We start from the raw sequence: 19,723 nt of genomic DNA on the forward strand, positions 1-19,723 counted from the left end.
TTGAGGTGGGGGGTTTTGGGCTTTTTGGCTTGCTTGAGGGTTTTGGTTTCTTAGCATTTGTTTCAAAGCATAAGCTGCAAATTGTACTTTAATTATTATTTATAGCTGAGGCTTATTTAACAATTTGATTTTAGAAAGGGACAGAAACCACAGAAGACGATGAAATAGGTAAAATAGGCCCAATGGGTAAAAATGCAGGGGAAAACCAGTGTGTCCTTAGCTATGGAAGTACAGCCCCTGGCCAGCTGTAGCCAAAGAGGTTCGTAACTACTTCAGAATTGTTAGAAGTCTCTGTAACTTCATTGGAAGGTGAGTACATAGTATATGGGAAATAATTCTGCTGGGTTACAGCGTGAGATCTTTTTTATTAAAAGCTCCTCCAGGGAAGGCAAAGCCTCTTTTGTTCTTGGGCCCTCCTGTGCTGCGTGGTGAGAGAGCCTGGTGAGACAGCCACCCTCCTCCTCCTGCTCCTCCTCTTCCTCCTGTTCCTCTGCCAGAAGGAGCAGCAGCCCCAGCATTCCCTGACACTGCTGCCCCTTCTGCCAGAGCAGCAGGAGGGAACACACTTGGAATGAACACAGTGACTAAACTGGAGCAGGAGTAAATCCTTCCCCTCTTGGTGTGGGTAAGACGTGATTATTTATTTATTTTTAAACCCTTAATTGCACTGTGGGACTCCAGTCCTTGCACTGTCCTGGGCCTTGCAGACCTCAGCTGTATGTTTGTTTGTTGTTTTCTTTTGCACTAACCATTAAGAGCTGCAGACTATTTGTAGCCTTGGACATACAATGCTTTTTTTTCCACACAAGGCCATACAACTGAGTTTATAAATTCTTTATTGAAAAATACAATTGCAATATTTTCATACAAAGTGAAGTAAAAGGTACAGAATAACAAGAATTGTCTGACACTTCCATAAATATTTTTACAGAAACATCTACACAACTTCTGGACTTCAACCTTCTACTATGCAGGTAAGAACAAAAGATCCTTTCATTTTACTTTAATTGAATTTACAGTAGAATTAAGTCTCAAATTTTCCTATTTCTCAGAAGGGCAGGAATGACTGAAAACAGAGGTTTTAGCTTTTGCTTCCTTAGAAAACCTTCTGGCACCTGCCAGAACAACACAAAACCAAACCCCCAAGCCCTGTTGTTTAGAAACAAAAAATCATGTGTTTTAAGAGATGGACACCACAATCCTGCTGCTGAGTAGGAGAGGGGGGGCAGTGCCTCTCACGAAAAGCAATGAGCATATAAAATTCCACAAAAAAAGCACACATCCTTGGCTTCCTGCATTCACTGCTGCACATACACTGAGTTACAATGAATTCTTCATGCCATTTGCTGACAAGAGCAATGGCATGTCAGAGTGAAATAAATACAAAAGTCAACTTGCTTCAATACAGAAAGACAGCTGAAGTCAGCCTTTGCAAAAAATATTCACATTTAGAAAGTGCCATTGCAAATATACAGCAAAACTCACCTGCCTTAAACATGATGCTTCACAGCCCCATCAACTGACACCTTGGGAACATCAGTTCACTCTCCAACATTGCACAGCTCAAACCAATGCACCCACACAATCCCCTCCCTCTTTGTACAGCAAGGGGCCACAGATGTGACAGTTCTCAGGGGCACATGAATGTCCTCAACATGGACAGGATCCATCCAGACAACTTCCTTTAGGCCTCAAAACAATTATTCCTATCATCCCTTTCCCAGCAGAACTGGACTTTGCTAGGATGATGTTGTTAGTGCTTCCCGGAACCAAGAACTGCTCCGGGTGCCCTGATGCTGTGGCTCCTGTGTCTGATGCACCTCCAGGGGCCTGTCCACAGCTGACAGTGGTGATGAACAGTGGGAGGGGACTGGTTAGAGCAAAGGGAAGGAAAGAGCCGGTGCCAGGAGCACAGCTGTGTTAGGGGTGTGTTCTCCAAGCAAGAAAAGCTCCTCAGCTGCTTCTGGAAGGCTGGAGAAGGATCACTTGCCTTGTGAGGAGCTTGAGCACAGGGTGGGGTCAGGGGGCAGGGTCCGAGGACCCAGGGCAGTCGAGGAACAGTGGGCAGTGGCTGGGGCAGGGAGGGGGCTGAGCACAGTCTGGCTGAAGACACTTGCAAGGGCTCAGGGGGTCCATGTGTGGGCTGAGCAGCCCAGCCCTGGGAGCAGCAGGAAGGGAAAACTTGTGTGGGCTCAGTGAGACCCTCGGTCGTTGGCCACGTCCTGGAGCCGCCTCAACAGGGCCGTGTGATTCTCCTGACAGATGCGCTTGGCTGGGGCTTCAGTGCCGTCCTCGAGGAGAATGCCTCTCTTCTTGGTGGGTGTTTCTCCAGTTCGGACCATGCTGTTAATTTCCTTTAGTCTCTGGAGGGAGGAGAGTGGAAAACCAGAATTAAGCTCTGTGCAACTACTCACAACATAATGTGAACTGTTGTAAGGTGTGTTACAATGGGACTAAGGCTTTATTTGTGGAGATCTGTACTGTACCCAGCTGACCTTCTTCCTCACTGTACTGGTCTTTCCATTACCAGAGTAGGTAGAGTCTTACTCAAACTCAAGCCAGCTTGTTGTGTCACTGCCTGTAGAGTTCAAAGGCCCATCCAACTTTACAACTTCAGTAGCTGAACTGGCAGTTTGAGTGTCAGGTGCCAAAGTATGTGTTGGACAAGGTAAACAAAACATCATGTTGCACAATAATTTCACTAACAGAAAGGAAAGATAGAGTTAAATATAAAACCAAGCTGAAACCCTTTAGCCTCACCTTAGAGGGGCTGCTGCTGAAGTAGTAGAATATCCTCTCCTGGGAAGAGAGAGCAGCCTCGTTTCTGTGTGGTGAGATGTACAGGGGGTGGTTCTGGGAGAGCTGCACCCGGCGAGGGGAGCTGAGCCGCACGAACGGGTACGGCGAGAGCGGAGGGGAGTCCGTCTGCCCGGAGAGAAGGAAATCACTCAACAGCTGTGTCTGAGCTCAGTGTCACTGCAGCAAGGCTTTCCTGAGTTGGTCACTTCAACACACTCCAGGCTTTTTTCACCCACGTGATACCATACAGATGTACAACAAATGTGAATTCTGTCCTGGTATTGGGCTGGGTTGGCATTTTTTAGTTTACTTTTCTAAATCTGTCTGAGGGTGACAGATGACGCTGCTTAGAGCTGTGTATTTCATACAGGAGGAAACAGGAATTAGGCATTGAAAATACTTACTGCTTTAGGAGCAGAGTATGTCCCTGAGGTGAAACTGTTGTCATAAAACCAAAAATCCCTTGAGTTTGCTTACAGTGAGCTCAGCTAAGGGGACTTCACTGCATCGTCAGTAGAAAAAGACACTTACTGCTGAAAAGCACAGAATTTAACTTACTGCATTGGAAGTGTACTTGAGGGCAAAGTCTTTGATCTGCTCGATGTAGACGTTGTTGTAGAACTGGATGAGGTCCCCCCGCTCCTCCTCCTCGGTGTCGCTGTTGGCGCCGGTGAGGCGGGTGGGCGTGGGGGGGGCGCTGCCGGGGTGCGGCACGGGCAGGGTGCTGCTGGAGCGCATCACCGGGCTGGAGTCCCGGCTGCCTGCAGGGGAGCACAGCTGCTCAGTGCCCCGACAGCCCTGTCATCCCAGCCCTTGGAAATACCGGGTCTGGTGTCACTGCCAGTGATGCTCCCTTTGATCCCTGAGCTGCCTCTGTTGGTACAGACCACAGTGCTGTGTGTGCACAGACACACCTGATTTCTAACCCTCCTGTCTGAGCTGAGTTTCATCACAATATAAGGAGACCTGAAACTCCATTTTCATGCATTTGTGCTATACTTACACCACTAGCTCTTTCATGTTGCCACCTGGCATCATTTCAAGTAAGAAACATTAGCCTTTTGCAGCTAGTAGTAGAAGTATTTGTCTTGGTAATACTTCCTGCTAGTTTAATGTGGGAAGTTGCAAAATACATATAATTTTTTTCTCCCCTCCCTGCCACCTCTCTGTGACAGAAAACATTTATATCTACAGGTTATACTGTCATCCATTAAATATCTTGAAAACTGGTGGTAGGAATATACAGCACCGTTTCTTTGCTTTCCTTTATAGAAGTTAATTCCAGGAAGACGTCAGTTCACCTATCAAGGAGAGAATCTTCAGAGCTGTCAGCTATGCTGAAATCACTGCTGTGACTGGTGCTCCTACCTCTGCAGACAGCCAGCTGCTACAAAAGAAACTGCTGCAGCTCTGGGGTTCTGATAAGAGTAGCTGAACCTGGACCAGCCCTGATTTCCTCTCATTTTCCAAAGACTCATTCTTGGGTGTGTGAGCTGAAATCAGAGCTCAGGCCAGCAGGGCAAACTCCCAAGCAAAGTGCATCTGGGGACAGATTCCAAACTGTCAAAGGCAGTGTAAATATAAACCCTGAGTTACAGCAACTCTTAAATGTTACTGATGTATTTTTAATTGTGTCCAAGTTTACCAAAGGAGGATCTGTTTGGGGTGGAATCACTCACTTCTTTCCTTGTTCCTCTCCTTGCTCCTGTCTGTGGGGGAGCTCTGCTGGCTGCTGCTGTCGCTGCTGCCGGAGCGGCGGCGGCGCCTGCCTTTGATCAGGACAGTGCGATAGACCTGCAGGGACAAAGGGGGGGTCCCCAAGGGAGGGTCAGCAAACAACTGTCTGCACAAAACTTCACTGTGCTTCTTACAGGGGAAAATACAGCCTCCTAAGAAGAGTATTATCCAACGGGCACTGTTCTTAGATTTTAAGTAAGGATATTTTCTATTTTAGATATAGTTCAGCATATAAAGCTTTCAGTAGTGCAGGATTTTGGACATGACTGCTGTCTTTCCAGGGGAACGGCTCACAGACTGCATCCATTTAATTCTACTTTGCAAAGCAATCTGTTCCCAAAATAGAACTAATGCATTTAATAAACTGGAGACCACATTGTTTAGTAATAACTGTACTCACGTGGCTCTGGGCTTGTGGCTGTGTCCGATAGCAGCGCATGATGTTCTGAAATGATCTGTCTTCATTAGTGACCTATGAGGGGAGGAACACAAAAGGTTCACAGCTTCTCTGCATGGTTTTTCTTTGGCTGTGTGTGCACTCGTTGACTTGGGGTTTCTTTGAGGAATTGTAATATTTGGAATATTAAGCATTAAAGAAGTTTTTTGTTTGTTTGCTTTTTCTTTGTTCCCACTTTACCTTAGTCATGACATAGATGGCACACATCAGCAGCTGATCCAAGTGTCTGTCCATCATGATTTCAGGGCAGTGCACCAAGGAATACTCAAAGCACGTCCAGATCTTTTTCCGCAGCTCATCAGACACATCGAGTTTGACACAGAGATCCCTCAGACGAACACTGGCTAAATGATACACCTGTTGGAATGGAGTCTGTGCTCAGGGCCACAGCAACACTGCTTTTACCCAGAGAAAGAGTAGTTCAGAGTTGCATACCCTGCAGAACTTGGGCAAATGCTAAGCCAAAAGAAGAGTAAGTGATCTTATATTTAACTTTTTTTGCTTACAAGACACAGACATTCTCAGTCCTGGTGCTAGAGTTCAGAAAACCACTTACTAGAAGTTTAAATTCTAAGCTGTCCTGAGCACAGACAGAAACCACTGTATTGAATAAACCAGGGCATCTCGAAGATGAATATCTTCCTTTGGAAGAGCCTTCAAGAAAATGGACACCTTTGAAAAACCTGCTGGCCAAACACAGAATCTACTTCACAACTCCTGATGTGACAGCTGTGGTGACAGCCCACTCCTTTGCTCATGTGTCCTCCATGAGAAAACTACCCTCAGGTAAGTGTAAGAATAATTAAAGGTACAGCTTAACTTTTAAATTTAATGCACTCTTACTATTACAGCTAATAAATGTATATTGTTAAAATCACTAAAGATTTACCAAAATACAAACTAAAGCAAAGGACAAATGAGTACCTTTCTGAAGAAGAGTGACAGTGAGCCTGTCTTCCGAGGCCTGATGGACGTGGCAGTGAACTGCTGGGCCTGTCTCTGCTCTCCAGGGGAGATCTGCTGAACAGTCAGCTGGCCTGGCAACTGCAGTGCTGCCCCAGGCATCTGGGTGTTCAGGGTACCCGCCAGAGCCTGGGCACTCAGAGGCTGAATGGGGCCAGAGACAGCTTGGGGCTGGGCACCTACATTTACTTGGACTGGGAAGAAAGTTATTCCTCCATTTTCATTGGCAATACCTGTAATTTAAGAAAAAAACAGTCTGAAATAAGAGCAAGTTGGGTGGAGGGCCATGTGTGTGTTGTTTTTGTTTCGTTGGAGTTTTTAGGAATTCCTCAGTAATTCTTTTATTAGCTGCTTATAACTACACATTTAGTATATTATAGATGAACTTGTTTAATCAAAATACTTTGGACTTCTTATCATGAGACAAGATGATAATGAAGTTGAACTAAGGTTTTCAAAGTAAGGCAAATTTCATCCTGTGCCAGTTCAGGAAAGAGGAGTTACTGAAATAACTGTTTTATAAAATAGATACTGGCAGTCAGAACACCCTTGTGCTGTAATGGTCTGTCTTTAAATTCTGATCATCTATTCAAACACTGTTTCCTAAAAATCCTTAAGAATACTTTTTTTCTCCCTTGGCCAACTGCTTCCCCACCTCCCCTTGGCTGTGCACCAACCCTCTGGTAAGAAAAGCCTGAGTAATTCTACAGCAGCTTTCCCCTGACCTTGCACTGGGATTGTCACCGTCTGCCCGTTGTTGGCTGTCACGGTGGCAGTTGCCACGGTGACCAGGGTCTGGCCAGGCACCGGAGTCACCGACATGGCTTCGGGATTCATGTTCTGCACTGGCACCGTGTTCACCACGGGCTGTTGGGAAACTCTCACGGGGGTCCCGCTGTCAGAGGGGTTCTCATTATCAGCAAACAGGCGCCGTCTCGTAGGATTGGCTGTAGGAGAACTGTATCTGTCATACAGGGTGGCTGGAGGTGAGGAGAGGCCTGTGGATTAAAAACATACACAAATACATATATATATATATTTAACTCTTGGTTTATAATCCCTTATGCAGACGTGACAGAAATCTAATGTGAACTAAAATATGTCAAGCAAAGCTCTTCAAGAAACATTTTTTAAAAAACACAGATTAAGTCAACTCTAAAAGCAATCTTCAATAATGCTGAATTTAATGTTTTTCTAGGTTAATGTATTATGTTTTATTTATTCTAGTGATGAGATGTCACATAACTAAATATATAGTGTAGCTTTTATGCTGATATAACAATAAAGCAAACCAATTAAAATCTAAGGTGTGTATTATTTAACACATTCATATGTATACATACATATACACTGTTCACATACATCACTTTCTGAAAATATCTGACATTTAAGAAGCTTACTTATGTAACTTCAGTCTCAGTAAGCACAGCATATTATGCTTTAAAACATCTCACCTTTTCCTAGTCCTCCACTTTCAGCACGAACCTCATTTATTCGTCTTGGTGTCAATGGGGAACCCAAAACACTGTTCCCAGCAGATCTCTCAAAGTGCTGAGGTGGCATTACCTAAAATATACTTTAATTACAGTGTTTGTATCACATACAAACAAACACAAATATATAACAAATTTTGAATAGCTTTTAAGAGCTACTGCACTACAAATTTTGAACAGCAAAGATCTACAGAGAAAATCAAGAACAGTGAAAAACTTACCCTAAGCCCAACTAAAACTGCCTGGTGATTGTACTGCATGCAAGATCCAGCACTGCTGGGTGTACTTTTTACCACATTGCTTGCCTAGTAATCTTTTCAAGTGCAAGTGACTGATCCAAACCTTCCCTGCTTGTCCATTTTGTTCACTGTTCTGCTACACCAACAAAATACTGGATAAGAATCATCTCTGTTGTCTGCCTCCATTTCAGATGTCTCTAGAGATGACCATGAACACACCACACTGCATTTACTGCTTTCTCTGCTCTGAGGGGCTGGTGGAATGAAACTGATACTGGGACACACAAGGCCTCCTCTCTCTGCCATCCTGTCTGATTACAAAAGCTATCTCAACCCCATGAAGATGTGCTCACCTCTTCACAACTAGGAACCTTGTTTTCATGGTCTCTGATGCTGTCCCACAATATGGATTCCCGTTTCCATGCCATGCTTTCAAGGATCTGTTCTTCAATATGATTCAGGTGTTTTACTACTTCCCGACAAAGGCCATCCTCTGCTCTAATGAAAACCTCAATTACCTGTAAGGTGGATAATTATGATCAACATAATGTACTTCCTCCATAAATTTCTTATTAAACAAAGATCTAATTACAATTCTTGATTTTCAAGGAAGAAGAGACTATTAGAAATATTTAGGCTGAATTACTATGACTCAATCCTATGTTGTCATAGAGGTCCATGAGCACTCATGACTTGATAAGCATTTCTAGCTCTCAAACACGTTACCTTATAAAAATGATAAACTGGAATGTCAAATATTTCGGTGATGAACGGGAAGTTTCCAGGTGGGTTATATGTAAAGGTAATGATCTCAAGGCAACAGGCCAGCAGAGACCTGTGAAACACGTCTTGCTCCAGTATTGCCTGTAAGAGTTGCAAATTTTAAAGCTTAATTTACAGTGTAACTACAGAACAATAAAACAATTTTTATTCTGCCTCAACAAAAAGATTACCAAGCTTATAAAAAGTGATGTTATTTTGTAAGGGAGAGAAGAGAATCCAAAATGAACCATCTTTACTCATTAAAAAAATTATGTATTTTTGTGTTTGCAAACATATATAATTTCTTATACCCTTCCATTCACATGTACTTACAGCCTAATTCTCAGAGACCTACCCTCCTTTTAAATGGCTATTTAAATGACTATTCTGCTCTATAACTGTGTTCCTTTTTTGTAGGTCCAACTTTAAAAATGAGGTGCCATTTGATTGGTTTTCCTTACAGATAAGTCAGTGTCTCCCAGTCGAGTCCTCCTCTCCTCCTCAATGACCGACTCCAGGGCCTTGTAGTAGAGCATCTCAGCACGTCGAAAATGTTTACTGGCAACATCTGCAGGAAGATTAAAGAGAAGCAATATTGTGAAATGCAATAGGAAAGTATTACATTCTCCATCTTCAGATACAGAGATACAACAGTTTGGTAGCAAGTGTGGAACGTCTGTGCTGCTGTGGCTACAATACTTCCAGGACTAAATCAGTTAATTTGAAGTTAACTTAGGAATCCTTTTTCTACACTGCACAGACTTGTAAAAGCAGAGCAGAGTATCTTGCTACTGAACCCAGATTTTGATGACAATCCTTAACATTGCTATAATATACATATTACAAGTTCAGAAAATACATTGAAAATTATACCTGGATGGATCCAACTTGCACTGTGCAACAGAAAACACTGAAGGAACTAAGCTGACAAGAACAGAGTAAGGTCTTGTTAAGAAATAAAGTCAAAGAAAATCTTATTTTCAAACCATCTTCAGGCACTTCAGATAGGAAGAACATTTTGCAAATAATATTTCTGTATTTATACTGGCAGGATTTTAATATCTTGTACTAATCCATCCTCATATGTAACCAAAACTGCTGTTGGGTTTTTAAAGACTACAGTTACTCAGATTTTCCTTTACTGTCCCAGAAATCCATGCCATCACTACTATTCTTTTATTTGAGAGAAAAGTGGAACACTTCACAGTGCTTTTCATTTCACTTCTGTAGTTCTGAGAACATGATCAAATTCCAGTGATTTAAGCTAAGGCTGATTAGAAAATTTTATGCAGCACTGAAATTTGCTATGTCTACAGAATACAGGAAAAGCCAAGAGAAGTAGAAAAGACACTTGTGCTAAAGCATAACCTGCAGGTAAAACTGTTAATTATAAGAGATTAATAAGTTACAGGCATTTTCAGTTCTTATCGAGATATGCAAAATGATTCCCACCTTTGGAAAAATTACTGAATTCTCCTTCGGACTGTGTGCTCTGGCAGTACACTTCATGCATTTCTTTTATTCTGTTTGCAATAGACTGAGAAGGATCTCTGGAGCATGACCTGAACATAAAAAATAAACATTTTCAATATACTATTCCTTCCAAGACCAAAGAACCCTCCTATTTTTATAGTATGATGAAAGCATGGAAATATAAATACATTGCAAAGCAATGCAAACACACCCATATGTGTCTAACTGTATTCATACTGTAAAACATCCACAGCATATTATTAGTATTGCAGACACTGTAGTAAACATGCCCATCTTTCCATGATCAGGGATATTCAAACAGCTTTTTTCCCCATGACACAAAAACTGGTTTAAAATATATTGTTCCTGAAGCAACAGTTTATCTACATGTAGAATAAGGTTTGTTTTGCATCTCCTATGGTATTGGAGTGATTTGCCAGAGGGTGCAATTTGCTAAGTAGGAAGAAAAGTCTTGAAAATTTTACACTGGCAAGTCGGAAGTTTGAGATGCTCAGAACTGTTAGGTTTCAAATGGTGTATGTTCTTATAGCCATCAACCTCTAAGGATGTGTCTGAACAAAGAGAACAGTCTTCTGAAATGTTTCTCTGGATTCCACTTTACTCCAGAACCTTCCAAGTGTGGCTCACATTTCAGATTACACTGTTTAAACATTTATGTTTGTTATTAAAACTATTTAAAAAATAGAATTATTTGGTTGGTTAAATATCAAACTTACTTGAGTATTTGTTCCAGATTTTCACTGGGGGCATTTTTCAGTCCTGCCAGCATCGTGTGAAGGCGGCTCAAACTGTATGTTGCCATGGAAACAGGTGTCACATATGGGTTGCTCTCTTTAACATACTTGCGGCCAGTGAGTGGGGTTGTAATCCTAAGTGATTTGGACTAAAGATAAAAAAATAAGGACATCTGTACATTATTATAAAATTTTATTAAAGTTCATAACCTAGAAACGTCAATCTGCAGAATTCTTACTCTGTGTTATGGAAAAAAATGGCTCAGAATCAAATGGCCCAAACTCGATCGGGCCTCAGGTAAGAGCCAGCATTTGATATCCTGTAATTCATTGTTAAATGAATTGAAAAATCTACCTGAAGATCTCTCTCTTTAGGTAATTACCTAAATATTCTCTGTTCTGGATTTAATCAAAGAAAACCCAGATGCATGGAGAAATTACGTCCAAAAAATCCCAAAGTAAGCAATGTATCCAACCAATTACAAAACTGAACTCAGCTGTGTTGTGTACACTCCCAGGTCACCTTGAACAGTGAAGATGGTAATTTTTAGTAGCTGCTTTTCTTCATCAGATACAGACATACTCAACTTATTTTCCTTGTAAAAACAGCAACATGGACCATGCCACACTCACCCTGTCAAAATGCTGCTGCAAATTATGCTTCACTTGTACTCTTTCAGCTGTTTCCATTCCTGAAGTTGTGTTTAAGCACCTTGTGAGGGTTCCAATTTCTTCATCTGCATCCTCACCAAGAAATATTCGCTCGTCGAGGTTTCCCACTGACAGCACATACTCCTCATAGGCTTTGTTGATGGCTTTGCTGCAGCACAAAGGGAAAGACGGAGGCAAACCCTCCTTTATTTAGACTATTTCCTTCAGCTGCTCACAGAACGAACACAGTTCTGGCCTGTGGGCAGTCTCCTTCAAACCTCTTCTGACCCTGACTTAGGCATTGGAGCACCTTTAAAATCTACAGTATCTTAAACATGACCATGGCAAGGACATTATTTTCCCTCCCTATGTGATGCCTTTCCATTTATATAGCTGCAGGAAGAACATCATAAAATACTGAGAACTCACATTTGGCTGGAAACTCCTCAAAATGTACACAGCATCACATCATAAACTACACTTCACCATTTTTATACCATTTAAACAAAAGTAAATCCTACCTATTAGCATCTCTAGGTTTATAAAGAAAAAAACCACCACCAAACCAAATTTTTTCCCCTCCTACTTCCCACTCATCCCATGTGGTCCTACACCTTTTTCCTAATAATTGAGTTAGACAAAAAAAAGAAAAACAAACAAACAAACAAGGAAACATAAGAATCCAAGCAGACATCAGGTAATGCCATCCTGAAGCATCATTCCTCTTTCCAACAGCTCTCAGACCACAGCACCTCAAAGGGACTGAAAGGCAGTGCAGTGCAGGATCATTAATAAACACAAGGCAGCTGGCTGGGATCAGTGTTAAGATACAGATAACAACTGCAATTGTATCACAGAGAGATGCTGATGCAAAGCAAACCACAAATACAGTGACTTACACGCTGTCTCCAAAGTTTCCAGGATCCAGAAATCCAGTCAGATTTTCCTCTTTTCCTTTTAAAAGCTGTAAGACAGTTAAGAACAAAAGATGGGCATTTCATTTCTTAAAAAGGTTTAGCAGATAACGAGTAAGGAGACATTTTTCTACATTACAAATTTATTGACCAACCTTTTTGTCAAAGAGCTTCCGAATATATGGCTTCCAAAAATGTTCCTTGATACCTTTTGCTTCTAAAACTAATCCATAATGTAATGAACACAGTTTTTCAATGATGCAGGGAGGGTCAGATGATACTTTATAATCCTTACTATGAAAGTCTTCAGGTAGGCCTACAATTAAGAATTATGTATTATTTGATTTTGCAAATCCATATCCTGTTTTCTTATTACATTCTATGCTGTGAAGTTTAGGTAGCGTGAAATTAAAATAGTAAACTAATTAGTTCCCCTGAAGAATTATTTATTATGTAATGCCCACTCAACTGGATGTTATCAAAAGCAAATTTTGAGTTAAGAGATTTAAAAAAATCAGTGACTGAGTGATGAAAATTAAATATATCAATTCTAATAGAAAAACAATCAAACATTTGTGAACTGTAATATCTGAGATAATGGTCCCAGTTCACATCCAAACACTGCAAAGTAAAGGCCAATACTGTACAGAACTGCAAATGAAGTTCAAGTCTGGGAGGAATTACATCAGAAATTCAATGGAAACTTCTCACCATTTATTTAGCATTTGTGGTCATCATGTCAACCTGCATTTCCATTCTCTTCAGAGAGAGAACAGCAGCAATCCAGAAATGAGAGAGATGTAAATCTGATACTTGAGCACTGGATCTTTCCCAACTGCTGTGACAGTCTGACAGTGTCCAATGATGGCTGTGCCATTATGCACTCCTTCACTGACATTAAAACCTCATTAGCTTGAACTTTTACTCTGAACTTCCTTCAGTGGTATTTTTATAGTAAATCAAATCCTTGGCTTTACTGTATTATTGACAAAATCCACTGGTCTGTTATTACTAACTGCATTAATAGAAATGGAACTGTGTAGCCAGATACAGAAAATATTAATTCCCATATGCTTCAAATGAACATGGTTCGATTTATTCTCTGCCACACAGATTCATATTCATTTCAGTAGCCTTAGAAGTTCTTGCAGGCTTCAGACAGATTAAGTTTTTTTTTCAACATACCCTTAAAATTAGGATTCAGAAGTTCTTTACGGTTGGGACACTGGAGAGCATTTCCATACACGAGATCCAAAGCACATAACAGGAGGTGGTAAGAATTGACCAAGTCATCACTGATCATAGGAAAATTTCCTTCAATATTAGAAACACAAAAGACACAAAATTAGCATGGATTTAAATATTTTAAACCAAGAAACGGTTAATGTGTGTATTACAATCAACAGTGCAGCCTTGGGAACAGATCTGGTGACTACAAATATCTGCACAGCAACACAGGCAGTAAAACAGACTCACACTTAATAAAATACAGCAATTGTGAAGGAACTCAAATACACTGTCCTGTTTTGAAATCAAACCTTACCAAAATGTTGATAAACACGCTCCTGCAGGCTCCCTCACTCACAGCAATCTCATTAACCAGTGCATAAATAACTTCAAGCAGCACAAACTGCAGAATGCAAATGCTACAAGGAAGAAGAATGTGTTCCTGTAACTCTGGCAGCAGCAGCCCCTCTGCCTGGCGGTGTCACATCCTTGGACAGATCCTCACTGCACCTGCCTGAAGCGAATCTCGCTCTAAAGGCCAGTAAGGGCCCACCTTTGCACCACTGTAAAGACTTGCAAGGAACTTTTAACTTTGGCAAGGCTAGACCCAGGTTTTCAGATGTCCTGGAAATAGCAAACACCACTCCTCCCCTTACCACCCCCAACTCTCCAGAATGAATCTGTATTTAACTCAAAGTCAGATTATTTTTTTAAATAATCTCTTTTCTTATTAAGTTTTGCTGGGAACATGCTCATTATAAACAGTAATAAATGTAACTGTTTCTCTTGTGCTTTAGAGAAGAGTTAGAAGGTGTTATCTCTGACTTACTGAATATTTATTATCAACTTCCTCTCAAAAAGTTCTTGAAACCTCTTTGCTCTTTATCACCTTTCTCAAAGACTACATTCAGATTTATTACACTTTACTGAACTCATTTCTGTTTATGATACTGCTTTAGAGGAGTGGTCAGTGCCAAAAATAGTTCTGCAAAATAAACTATACTGTTAATTAATATAAAAAATCACAATTTAATTAATTTGTATGCAAATCCTGATGCTTCTATTACTCTTTCAGTACTAATAACTTTTCCACTCTTTTTCTACCCTTTTTTTCTCGGATAAGCACCAAACCAGTCAACAGAGCCCACTCCGAAGCAAAGGTTTAGATTCTTGAAAAGATCTATCATATAGTAATAAATTCACTTACAACACATCAAAATGGGTATATGATTAGAAAAGTTTTCTAAACTCTGCTATTTTTCTACCAGTAAAATACCAGTTTGTTCAAATTTGTATTAAACTTTTTGATTCCATATTTGTCAGGAAGAAAATAATTTCAGTGCAGATTTAAACTATTTTTAAACTATATTTAAACTATTTAAAATAACGAACCCTACATAAAATACTAATTAACTGTATTTATTTATCAGTTATTTCCAAATCATTAAATGGTTCACAACAAAGCAATGAAAATTCTAAATACTATTAAGAAAACTTTAAATCCCTAAAATTCTCTAAGTAACTCTCAAAACATAGGCTCAGTTTCACAACCATGGCAATCATCCCTGTCAGCACAGTCAAAAATAAATCTAATTTTACAGAACCAGTAGTTCCATAACAATGATCTGTCAATGACACTTCAAACAATGGCTCACTGCTCCCTTTCACAACCTTGCATCAAATAATAATAAATAGTTATCTCAGTGCAGCAGAGGTTTTTTTTTTCTCTCGTCAATTTTAAAGAAAGAAACAAAGACAGACAAATTCTTACAAATAGTAGGCAAGAACTGGAGTACAAAGTGGCTCCTTTACTGTGCAGTGTGTGCTGAAGGTACAGACAAACCTGTACCTTCTGCATTTGTGAAGCTGAGCCCAATGGTCTGCAGGACTGGACAAGCCTGAACCTGCCACTGATGTCTGGTTGCTGTGACAGGGATTTACTGCCACCCCTCAAAACACAGAGGACAAAACCGTGAGTACTTAAAGCCTTAAATGGTCAACATTTAGTTTCCATTTTTGTGCTGCCACACTTTAATAGTAATTTACTAATTTTACAGTTTACTTTTACTGTAAGTTGTTTTCTCATAAAATTGAATTGGATGGGTTACCAGTGTGGTATTATCCACAAAGTTAGTATGTTTGAAACTGCTCGCTAATTAAGATGTAGTCAATTGATGACACAGTTAATCACACATATGAACCAATAATTTAGCAATAGGAAGACCCATAAAGTCCCTTTACACCTTGTCAACTGTGCCGCGTGCCTGCAGAAGAAGGGAAAAGAAACACTTATGATTTTTCAGTCTGACCCACTTATTCTCTCAGCTGCCTAACTGTGCTAAAGAAGTGAAGTCCCAGCTGACTGGAAATAAAGTACAGTACTAACTCTCACCTTGGAAGTGTGGTAAAACACAGAGCTGGGGAATCTGGGACAGAATACATTCCTTTAGGCTGCTGTGACAAGGTCCCTTCTCCAAAACCATTTCCAAATTCAGAAATGCCTCCACCTTTTCAGTGTTTTAAGGACTGATACAAAGTAAGGACCAACAATATCATGTTTGCTGTATTTAATCCCTTTCAGATCTCTTACCTTTTGCATGAACAAACAGCACCCAACAAAACTGGAAAACTTCAGTCACAGTACATGGTTGGCGTCTTTAGGAAGAAAATACAGCAAAGATACCCATTGAGTTCAATGAACCAAAACGGATAAAACATCATAAACCAGTCAATACTTCCAAAGGAAAATTAAGCTTTACTACAACATGGCCAAAATACCCCACATCCCCCTGACTGAAGTAATAATGAAAGCTGCACACTGGTTTAGTGCAGGCACAAGTGGAACCCTGCATGTACTGGTTCATTTTCACCTTATTATTATTATTATTACTATGAACACTAACAAAGAAACAAAGCTTCTACTATAAAATAAAATATCCACCAGATCTGCACCTATGAAGAAAACCACAGGAGTTACTGGGCAGTGAAACAGGCTGAGTTGTGCGATGAGCTATTAAAGCTTAGCAGATCATACAAGGATCAAATTTTTCCAGCCTTTCCCATCCTAGAAATACTAGCATTTCCCTTATCTACAGGCTGATTGGAATATCTCCCCTTTCCTCCACTCCCCAAATCATAAAAACTTAGCAGCTTAGGGATTTCCTGCACCCTGTCAGATCTGAAACTGAAAAAGAGATTAAAACATTGCTGCAAAAAAGGACAGACTGACCAAATCTGATATTATAAACAACTCCTGTGAAAATACAGCCAAAATACAACTCAAACAACCAAGCAACTTCATTATATTTTCCCTACAGTAATGCTCTAAAATCAAGTCTGGGAATTACAGAAACGTACCTCTGTTTTCTTCCTCTCTGTTGGCGAGGTTGGTCTTCTTGAGGATACCTGAAAATGTCCTGAAAAATGGGCTCATACTTCTTAAAAATGACTGCAGAAACTGTAAAGTTTCTCTCTAATCTCTCAGTTCGTTCTCTGAACTGGGATGGTAGATTTGCCATGTCTTCCCACTTCTTCATCTTGTTAAAAAACTCGATCAAGCTGAAAATACCCAGTGGGTTAGATCTGAAAGGCTGTTTTGCTTGCAGAAACAAACTACACATTTTCAGCAAAAGTGCAATTTTTACTTCCCAAACTACTGATGGTACTGCAAACATGACAAGCAACTCAGAGCCAGTCCTTCACCCATGAACAGGGATGAGCTCAGACAGCTCACAAAATATTTTTAGATCCTCAGTTGATAACCATGTTAACAAGGTACTCTCAGCTCTGGTGTTTCCTCACAAAGACAAAATCAGTTTCAACAGTCAGATTAAGCTAAACTCAGATTTCCCTCATTTTTCTGAATTATTTATTAACTTAAATAAAACAAACTCTGAGTCCTACAACGCTAAAAATATTCTACAAAGTATGAACCCCTCCTAAGTTTTAGCAAATTGTACCTGGTAAATTTGACTTTCATTCATTTTTTGCTTCTTTATGTACACCTTCTCTTTCAGTGTTATTAGTATTTTATAGCCCAGACCACAGAAACAATTTATCCACATTCCATATCCCTGAATTTCTGATTTGGAAAACAAAAGTTTATAGAGGAACACTTTTGCAGTGTTTAAACCAACAGCAATGTTCCACCAATGAAGGAAATGGGAGAAAAAGTGCATAAGAAGATTCTCTTTTATTTTATTTTTGTGCCTATCCACTGAATTTTTAGAAAACAAATTGCTAAAAGTCAGTTGTTTCAGGAAGCTTTTCTTCATTGCTTTATGGACATAAACATTTGACACAGATTTGTTTATCAGATTCTGATATCACTTTAGTTTCATAAAGCAAGAACACATAAAAATTGAAGTTTTCTCACATAAAAAACTACGTCAGTTTTCTTATATAAAAAATTAGATAAATTGTATGAATATTTTCACAGCCAACTAAAAATGGTTTCTCCTGTGAGAAGTTCACACTTTGCACTCTCCAAAAATTGACTGTTCTTCAGTGTCTGGCTTCTTTCTCCTTTGAGAGAAGGAAGTCAACTTCTATTTTGAAAACCAGTGTTTTTGGAGCATAGTGCTGAGCAATCGGAACTGCCCTGTCCCTGTGGCAATGAGCTATAATACAAACATCTACGTGATATAAATTCTATCTTTAAAAGCAGGAAACAAGAAACATATTTAGTTTTGTTCTCTAGTTCTACATTTCACATGCTGGTAAGCAGTCTTTGAGATTTTGTGTTTAAAAATCACCAAAAAGAAAAGTTACCTTTGCTCTGAACAGCGCAGGATTCTGGTTAAAGACACGTAATTTCCCTCCGCTGTCCCTCTGCTCACAGTTGGAATTGCTTTCCTGCAAGCCACATACAAGGCACAGGCCAGCCAATGCATGTCGTTTCCCTGTGAATCAAAACATCAGGCATCTAAAAGACTTCACTGAAAAGAGAAAACGCACTTTTCAGCCAACCCAACACCAGGGGAAAGAACCAGATCCTAAATGGATGAAGTTCGACCAGTGACAAAGTTGATTTGCTGTTTCAAAGTTCTGTCGTGCTCTGTGCTTTTAACTACAAGAAAACAGGAGCCAAACAGATATTTAACACCAAACAGCATCCAAACTAAAATTACTGGTTACCATTATAAATTTCACACTTGACCCAAAGCATAGGAATGTATTTTTAGTGTTGTTCTTCTCCTGTAGCATTTTATACTGCCCTGACTTTTAATGTAAGAAAACGGGCTACATTTCCATGCTGCCAGAACATTCCTCTGCCCTGAACACACAGTGGGAAAAGAAAAACATAAGTTTCCATTTCGCTCTGTACTCGCACAACAGAACAATTATTCAGTCTGGTACCTGAAGACAGAAATGAATTCTAACGAACATCTGAAAACATTTCAGTGGGACAAGGACGGGTAGAAACAAACTTGACTTGGACGCTGCGGTTTTGCTGGGGGCCGGGTGAGCGCTCCCCGCCGGGGGAAGGGGCAGCGTCCCCTCCGAGCATCCCGGGCAGCGCGTGTGACAGAGGCGCTGTCAGAGCAGAGCAGAGCGGAGCGGATCCTCCTCCCTCCGCAGGGCCGAGCACCTGCCCGGGCTGGGGCCGTCCCCGAGCGCCGCGGGCCCGGCGGGGCAGCGAGGGGAGCTCGGACAGACAAGGTTTGTCCCCAGCGCCCCCTTCGCGGCTCAGCCCCCCGACAGAGGCGCCTCCCGAGCTCCGGGGGCGTCCCCGCGTGTTCGTGTTCGAGAGACCGCCGTGACACAACCCCTCACCCCTTGCCCCCGGCCCGTGCCGCGGGCAGCTCGGCCCCCAATAAATAACTGATAAATGTTATCGCACCCGCGCCGGCCGAGGCCGCTGTGCCGGAAGGGCCGCAGCGACGGGGGGCACGTCTATTTTTAACACCTTTCCCCCGCTCTGGCTCGGAGCCGCGATGTTTTTTGCGGGGCGATGCAGAGAGGCCGCCCCGCCGCCGGGGCCGCCCCTTCCCTCTCGCCTCGACCTCCCGCCGGGACCCCCCGCGCCGGTCGCGACCCCGCGGCCGCCGCCCGTCCGGCACCTCCAGGGTGTAGTTGCGCCTCATGCTCTGGTAGCTGAGCCAGGCCTCGGCGCGGGCGCGCTCGTCCATGTTGAGGCTCCTGCAGAGCTCCTCGTAGCGCTGCCGGGTGTCGCCGTCCTCGCCCCCCGCGGGGCCCGCCTCGGGCCCGGCCGCCTCCTCGCCCGCCATGCCGCGCCCCGCCGCTGGGGGGC

The 19,723-nt window shown here is 41.6% G+C and overlaps 1 protein-coding gene across 1 annotated transcript; it reads right to left on the minus strand.

Annotated features, from left to right (window-relative positions):
- Window positions 1-819: 819 nt before the first annotated feature.
- RBL2 (RB transcriptional corepressor like 2) lies at window positions 820-19,717 on the minus strand. Its single transcript, XM_050311148.1, has 22 exons — window positions 19,533-19,717; window positions 18,241-18,371; window positions 16,828-17,028; window positions 16,061-16,125; window positions 13,429-13,557; window positions 12,399-12,559; window positions 12,229-12,293; window positions 11,312-11,498; window positions 10,661-10,827; window positions 9,903-10,012; window positions 8,912-9,018; window positions 8,415-8,552; window positions 8,042-8,206; window positions 7,411-7,522; window positions 6,682-6,954; window positions 5,918-6,189; window positions 5,174-5,350; window positions 4,937-5,008; window positions 4,479-4,593; window positions 3,358-3,560; window positions 2,761-2,925; window positions 820-2,363 (listed from the first exon to the last, which is right to left on the minus strand). The coding sequence occupies exons 1-22, from the start codon at window positions 19,698-19,700 to the stop codon at window positions 2,193-2,195; spliced, it is 3,354 nt and encodes a 1,117-aa protein (XP_050167105.1). The 5' UTR covers window positions 19,701-19,717; the 3' UTR covers window positions 820-2,192.
- Window positions 19,718-19,723: the final 6 nt, after the last annotated feature.

This window comes from Myiozetetes cayanensis, unplaced genomic scaffold (genome assembly GCF_022539395.1).
Source record: "Myiozetetes cayanensis isolate MyiCay16 unplaced genomic scaffold, myiCay2020 scf16, whole genome shotgun sequence".
Taxonomy (NCBI): domain Eukaryota; kingdom Metazoa; phylum Chordata; class Aves; order Passeriformes; family Tyrannidae; genus Myiozetetes; species Myiozetetes cayanensis.